Source organism: Triplophysa rosa, linkage group LG20, assembly GCF_024868665.1.
Source record: "Triplophysa rosa linkage group LG20, Trosa_1v2, whole genome shotgun sequence".
In the NCBI taxonomy this organism is placed as follows: Eukaryota; Metazoa; Chordata; class Actinopteri; order Cypriniformes; family Nemacheilidae; genus Triplophysa; species Triplophysa rosa.
In genome coordinates, this window is record NC_079909.1 from 1,168,725 (window position 1) to 1,176,454 (window position 7,730).

General features: G+C 46.2%; 1 protein-coding gene across 1 annotated transcript in view; it reads left to right on the forward strand.

Annotated features, from left to right (window-relative positions):
* The window catches only part of LOC130571613 (serine/threonine-protein phosphatase 6 regulatory ankyrin repeat subunit C-like), a 180,343-nt gene that overhangs the window by 161,187 nt on the left and 11,426 nt on the right, over window positions 1-7,730 (forward strand). Inside the window, 3 exon segments of the mRNA XM_057362739.1 lie at window positions 4,480-4,567; window positions 4,655-4,738; window positions 4,849-4,994. Coding sequence (XP_057218722.1) covers window positions 4,480-4,567; window positions 4,655-4,738; window positions 4,849-4,994 — 318 coding nt within the window.

Below are 7,730 nucleotides of genomic sequence, written 5' to 3' on the forward strand. Positions count from 1 at the left end.
CCTCCGGGGGAGGCCGCGTGCGGGTCTCGCGCCCCCTGACGGGCGGGGGTGAGCAGGGCCGCTGCGGCTCGACAGTAACACCAACCAGCCCCCCCTTGCGAGATGGGTGCGTCGAGAAAGTGGACCTTCTCGGCGTTACTCAACTGCACAAGGATCGGCCAGAGGAGTTTCTCATGGACCACAAGTGTGGACATCGTCCGACCCAGGGCCCGCATGGTCACCTTGGTCGCCCGTAGAGCGAGGTCGGTGGCGGCGCAGAGTTCCTGCATAAGCGCTGGGTCGGTCTTACGCTCGTGGAGCTCTCTCAATGCCCTGGCCTGGCAGGAGCCATAGCGTGGAGAGAGGAGGCAGCTTGGTCCGCCGCAATGTAAGCTCTCGACACCAGAGATGCCGAGACACCACATGCTTTGGACGGGAGTCTAGGTCGAGCCCCCCCAGGTGGCCGCCGCCTACGGGCACGAGTGCATCGCGGCGGCATACTCCACCTGGGGGACAATGATGTATCCTCCAGCTGTCTCAACCTCGAGGGAAGAGAGGGTGACGGAACTTTGTTTGACGTGAAACATGCCGGAAAGGGGCGCTCCAGGTCTTACTAAGTTCCACATGCACTTCCGGTAAACACGGCACTGGGGGTGGGTGGTCCGCCATCTTATTCCTCAATCACGTATTCGGACACGATGCGTGATGATGAGATGTCTCTTGCAGCATCGGGGGGTGACGTACTGCCATCCGACTCCGACGATTCCTTGGGCTCCCTCCCTCGGGAGGTCGAGCCCAGGAAGAAGCGGACGTCGGGCCGCCGTGAGTGTTGGGTTGCCGCTCTTTCTCAGTCTTGATAAAGATGGCTTCCGCATGGTGCTCACTTCCAAGAGGGTAGGGAATCTGCAAGCACCCTCCGTGTCCACAGATTTAGAAGTCGGGGCCGGGAATCTCACGTTATATTGAGACCCCGCCCCGGCTACGTGCCCAAAGTTCCCACCACTCTTCCGAGAGACCAGGTGGTGAACCTGGAGGCGCTCCCCACAGGGGAGGAAGACTCAACTCAACTCAACTCAACTTTATTTATATAGCGCTTTTACAATTTTCATTGTTACAAAGCAGCTGCACATGAGACACATTGACTACAAGCAAAACAATCAAAGTTGTACCTGCAAAAACAAGAAAAGGTTGAAACACAGAAGACAGACACACCCACACACAAAACACTCCACACACACAACACGCACACGCACCAACACACACAGACACAGAGACACACACACACACGGATGCGCACGCACACACACACACACAACACACACACACACACACGTACGACACAGACAAGTACGCACACACACACACGCTCAGTGAGAGCACACATTTAGGATAAAGGAGAGAGAAGCACAGGTCAAATATAACAGATAATAAATTCCTATATGCAATATTAATTAAGTAAAACTTTAAAATTCTAAAGCAGCCCCCCCGGTCAGGCAGATAGTGCAAAAACAGTATGCAAACGGTGGCGAGGAACCCAAAACTCTAATCGAGAAAAAAAACCTCAGGAGAACCCAGGCCCAACCAGGGGATTCCAGTTCCCCTCTGGCAAAAGCTGCTGCCTCTGCACAAGCTCCAGAGAACTTGCACAACAAGGCTAAATAAAATAAATAAACTTAATAATAAAATAAATTATAGTTTAAGATTATCATTAATAATCTAATAGCATTTGAAATTTTGTGGTGAAGACATGTCAAGAGACCGCGTCCTTCTTTATCCAGCTCTATCATCTCAGCTCTTGTCAGGTCCCCACTTCCCATTCTCCGCTCTACCATCAGGTCAGGCCATGAACTGCATCCTGCTCGCTGTGGTAACCTTGGAACAATGAGACAAGACTGGCTGAGAGTAGAGTACTGTTCTGTACTCTTTGATGCAACAAGTACATCAGTTGTGTTTTTGGTTCCGGTTGATCTAACTAATGCAGCCTAAACCCTCTGAAGATTTATATTATGGAAGAGTAGTGTATGCAAGATTAAAAAGATGCGTCTTTAGTCTAGATTTAAACTGACAGAGTGTGTCTGCCTCCCGGACAGTGCAGGGAAGACTATTCCAAAGTTTAGGCGCTAGATAGGAAAAGGATCTACCACCTGCACTTGATTTTGAAATTCTAGGTATTACCAACTGACAGGACGCCTGAGAGCGTAATGCACGTGAAGGACTGTAATACAAAAGGAGTTCATTCAAGTACTGAGGAGCTAAACCATGTAAGGCTTTATAGGTAATAAGCAAGATTTTAAGACCCAACCTATCCGTGTTGTGTCCAGTACGCGCACGGCGCCTCTACTTGGACCGCACGCAGAGCCCAGAAGCTCTGAGCAGCTCTTTGTCTGTTTCGGAGGTCAGCAGAAGGGAGGGCTGTCTCCAAACAGAGGCTGGCGCACTGGATCGTGGATGCCCTCGTTAGGGCATACCGATCTCATTTCGCCCCTGCCCGTTGGGAGTGAGGCACACCCCTCATGGGCACTGGCTCAGGGCGCCTCTCTGGCAGACATCTGCAGAGCTGCGGGTTGGGCTATGCCCAACAACTCCGAGGTTCTAATACCTACGCGCGGAACCGGTGTCAGCCCGCATCCTGGCAAGGTGTGGGACCGGCAGCTGGTAGGGCGTACGCCTGCGAAAGCCCTTCCCCCTTCCTTAGGGGGATCAGCGGCTATTACGCCTCCCCTCTTTCCCCCACTGGGTAAAGAACAGGCATTCCATCCATCACTAAGCACCCTTCCAGGGGACAGGCTGGGCAGAGCAGCCCTGCCCCCTTAGGCCGGGGAACAGTTGAGTTATCTCCCAGATGGCTCTAACCGGACCTAGTGCTCCAGACGTGGTAACCCCCCCTCCGTGGGCTGTTCCGTCTGATGTATCCTCATGAATGGTTCCCACCTTGGCAACCCATGACCTCCCCAGGTGGACTCCCACCTTGCGGTTAACTCCTGCAGTCCGCACATTCCTTCCCATGAGTTCTCCCCTGATGGTGAGACCATGTGGTGTCTCCACTAATTCCTCCCTACGGTAGGTAGTGGCCTCTGCAGCGTTTTTCCCCCAGGGGGGAATAATGCTTACCCAGTGGCCCGTACGGTGCCGGGCGGCTTCTCGCCATTTAGAGAATCAGGCCTCCGCCCGTGACGGCCGGCGTTAGGGGGCTTCCCAACTTTTTGTGGAAAGCTCTGGGTCCCCCTTCCTCTCCACTGGAAGGTCATAATTTCGCGCTAGCGTGTTCGTCTGACTCGCCCAGGCCAGTCAACGTCGCTCCGCAGAGATTGTGACGCGGCTCAGTGCTGTGGCGTTTTCCATAGGAACCCCATTCTGTCGGTTCGACACAACGTCGAGAGACCGACAGAAAGGGAACGTCTTGGTTACGGATGTAACCTCGGTTCCCTGATGGAGGGAACGAGACGTTGTGTCCCTCATGCCACAACACTGGCGCACGTGTGGGGTGGGGCTGGTGGGTGATGGGTGTGTGAGTGGGGGTGTTGGTGTGGGAGGGGGGGTGTTGAGGGCCAGCGGTTCGGTTGGGGTGTTTGGATAGCTTGTGGTATTGGAGAGGAGGTGCTTCTCGACTGTGTGTGTTGGTAGTTGAGGTGTACCGGGATTTGTTGATTGGGTGGGTGTGAGTTGTTAGTAGGTCGGTGGGATTTGACGTGCTTCCCTCTTATACCCGGACATCCGGGGAGGAGCCCGGCATGCAAATTTAATTCGCCAATTTTCATTGGCCTTTTCTAAATACTCAGAAGATGATAGGTTCTCAAGACAAACCCCATTCTGTCGGTTCGACACAACGTCTCGTTCCCTCCATCAGGGAACCGAGGTTACATCCGTAACCAAGACGTTACATCCGTAACCAAGACGTTCTCTTGCTTGTGCACACAGAATAAATGTCTTAGAGGACGGATTTGTTTTTGTTTCTGCACTTAAGATATTGCACATAATTGAATTATACTTTTGTATAATGACAATAAATGATTATGATTCTGAAAATGAGCCATTTGTCATCATTTACTCGCCCTCGGGTTGTTTCAAACCTACATAAGTTTCTTTGTTGTCTGATGAACACAGAGAAAGATAAGAATGTTAGCAATTTTCAGTTCCACTACCATAGTAGAAATAAAATTATTGTGATTTTTTTTCTTCTGTTAAACACAAAATGAGATTGTGTTTAACAGTCATACATGTTTTAAATTACATGAGGGTGAGTAAATGATGATAGAATTTTTATTTTTTGGTGAACTATCCCTTTAATAAATGCTTTAGAACAGAAGTATTGTTCATTGTTAGTTCATGTAGCTAATGCATTAACTAATTGTTTACAAATAGCACCTTATTGTTGAGTGTTACCGATTACATGAGTGCCATGAATAGTTTGCTCGAAAAGCTTGTTAAATGTTTCATGCTAACATCTTACCACATCACACATGACAATCCAAGTAAAAATGAAGACTTTTTTATTTTTAGGACACAAGGACTGTTTGGAAGTTGTACTTGAATATAAAGCATCAAGCATCCTGGAAGGAAATCCCTTTACACCGTTACACTGCGCATTGTGAGTGAAGCCCTTCTGCTTAACTTCAGAACACACACACATCCTTCATCATCTTTCATGAACCATCTCCTGTATCTTTATCTATAGAATAAATGGTCATGATGGTGCAGCTGAACTGCTGGTGGAAACGATGGGAACACAGATTCTGAAGCTAAGAGATTCCAAAGGAAGGTGAGCTAATTAAATAGAGATCAGAGCACAAAACAGAGAAACATATCTTTGCATATCTTTGTTTACCATCCATTCAGGTTTTTATTTCGTTGGCGTCTTTTTGTCCACAGGACTCCACTGCATGCAGCAGCTCATGCAGGAGGTGTTGCAGCGCCGCAGTTTGCATTGAACTGCGGCGCAGATGTAAACTCAGTTGATCACGCAGGACGCTCTGCATTAATGGTGGCTGCTAAAAATGGGCATACTTCTGCTGTTGGTTTGTCAATATCATTGTCTATCATATAAGACAATGCGGTATGCATTACTACATGCATGTAAGCATATTGGAAGCAATTATACAGTTTAGAATTAATATGCAATTTGACAGTGCAGTTTATAAAATGGCATGGTATTTCTGTATTTAAATGTACACTTTCAATATCACATGTGCAACATTATGTACAAATTGGAAATGAAAAGTGGACAATGGAACACCTGGTTTTAGACCACAATCGTTTATTAGTATGGTTTAGGGCCTCCTTTTGCAGCCAATGCAGTATCAATTCGTCTTGGGAATGACAGAGACAAGTCCTGCACAAGGGCCAGAAGGATTTTGAGCCATTCCTCTTGCAGAACAGTGGCCAAGTCACTACATGATGCTGGTGGAGGAAAACGTTTCCTGACTCGCTCCTCCAAAACACCCCAAAGTGGCTCTATAATATTCAAATCTGGTGACTGCAAGCCATGGGAGATGTTCAACTTCACGTTCATGTTCATCAAACCAGTTTCGTCACCAGTCTTGCTGTGTGTATTGGTGCATTATCATCCTGATACATGGCACCACCTTCAGGGTACAATGTTTGAATCACTGGGTGCACATGGTCCTCCAGAATGGTTCGTCAGTCCTTGGCAGTGTCATGCCTGTCTAGCACAAGTCAAGTCAACTTTATTTATATAGCGCTTCTTACAATTTTCATTGTTACAAAGCAGCTGTACATGAGACATATTGACTATAATCAAAACATATAGAGTTATACAGGTAAAAGCAAGAAAAATGTGAAAACACAGAAGACAGACATACCCACATACAAAACACTCAACACACACAATATACACATGTACAGTACTAACACACATGGACACACACGCAAATGCGCACACACACTGACAAGCACACACACAGACACGCACGCACACGCACAGTGAGAGCACACATTTAAGATAAAGGAGAGAGAAACACAGGTCAAATATTAAACAGACTATGAATCCCTATATGCAATATTAATTAAGTAAAACTTTAAAATTGTAGAGCAGCCCCCCGGCCAGGCAAATAGTGCAAGACAGTATGCAAACGGTGGCGAGGAACCCAAAACTCCAAAAAAAAAGAAAAAAACCTCAGTAGAACCCAGGCCCAACCAGGGGATTCCAGTTCCCCTCTGGCAAAAGCTGCTGCCTCTGCACAAGCTCCACAGAGCTTGCACAACAAGGCTAAATAAAAATAAATAAATTTACTAATAAGGTAAATTATAGTTTAAGATTAACATTAATAATCTAATAGCATTGGAAATTTTGTGGTGAAGACTAAACTCAATTCAACTCAACTTTATTTATATAGCGCTTTTTACAATTTTCATTGTTACAAAGCAGCTGTACATAAGACATATTGACTATAAGCAAAACAATTAAAGTTGTACCTGCAAAAACAAGAAAAAGTTGAAAACACAGAAGACAGACATACCCACATACAAAACACTCCACACACACAATATGCACACGTACTAACACACACACATAGACATAGACACACACACACACACATACACAGACAAGTACGCACACACACACAGACACGCACGCACACACACACGCTCAGTGAGAGCACACATTTAAGATAAAGGAGAGAGAAGCACAGGTCAAATATAACAGACTATAAATTCCTATATGCAATATTAATTAAGTAAAACTTTAAAATTCTAAAGCAGCCCCCCCGGCCAGGCAAATAGTGCAGAGAGCTTGCACAACAAGGCTAAATAAAATAAATATACTTACTAATAAGGTAAATTATAGTTTAAGATTATCATTAATAATCTAATAGCATTTGAAATTTTGTGGTGAAGACGTGTCAGGTGACCATGTCCTTCTTTATCCAGCTCTATCATCTCAGCTCTTGTCAGGTCGCCGCTTCTCCGCTCTACCATCAGGTCAGGCCATGAACTGCATCCTGCTCGCTCTGGTAACCTTGGAACAATGAGACAAGACTGGCTGAGGTAGAGTACTGTTCTGCACTCTTTGATGCAACAAGTACATCAGTTGTGTTTCTGGTTCCGGTTGATCTAACTAATGCAGCCTAAACCCTCAGAGGATTTATATTATGGAAGTGTAGTGTATGCAAGATTAAAAAGATGCGTCTTTAGTCTAGATTTAAACTGACAGAGTGTGTCTGCCTCCCGGACAGTGCAGGGAAGACTATTCCAAAGTTTAGGCGCTAGATAGGAAAAGGATCTACCACCTGCACTTGATTTTGAAATTCTAGGTATTACCAACTGACAGGACGCCTGAGAGCGTAATGCACGTGAAGGACTGTAATACAAAAGGAGTTCATTCAAGTACTGAGGAGCTAAACCATGTAAGGCTTTATAGGTAATAAGCAAGATTTTAAAGTTAACGCGATGCTTTATAGGTAACCAGTGCAAGGTTGACAGAACCGGGCTAATATGTTCATACTTTTTTGTACGTGTAAGAACTCGAGCTGCCGCGTTTTGGACCAGTTGGAGTTTTTGTAATAAGCCTGCAGGGCCCACCTAACAGTGCATTACAGTAGTCTAGTCTTGATGTCATGAATGCATGAATTAACTTCTCTGCATCTGACATTGACAGCATATGACGTAGTTTAGATATATTCTTAAAATGGAAAAACGCAATTTTACAGGTGTTGGCGACGTGGCTCTCAAATGACAGATTACTATCGAATAGAACGCCAAGATTCTTTGCTGACGACGAGGGTTTTATGGAA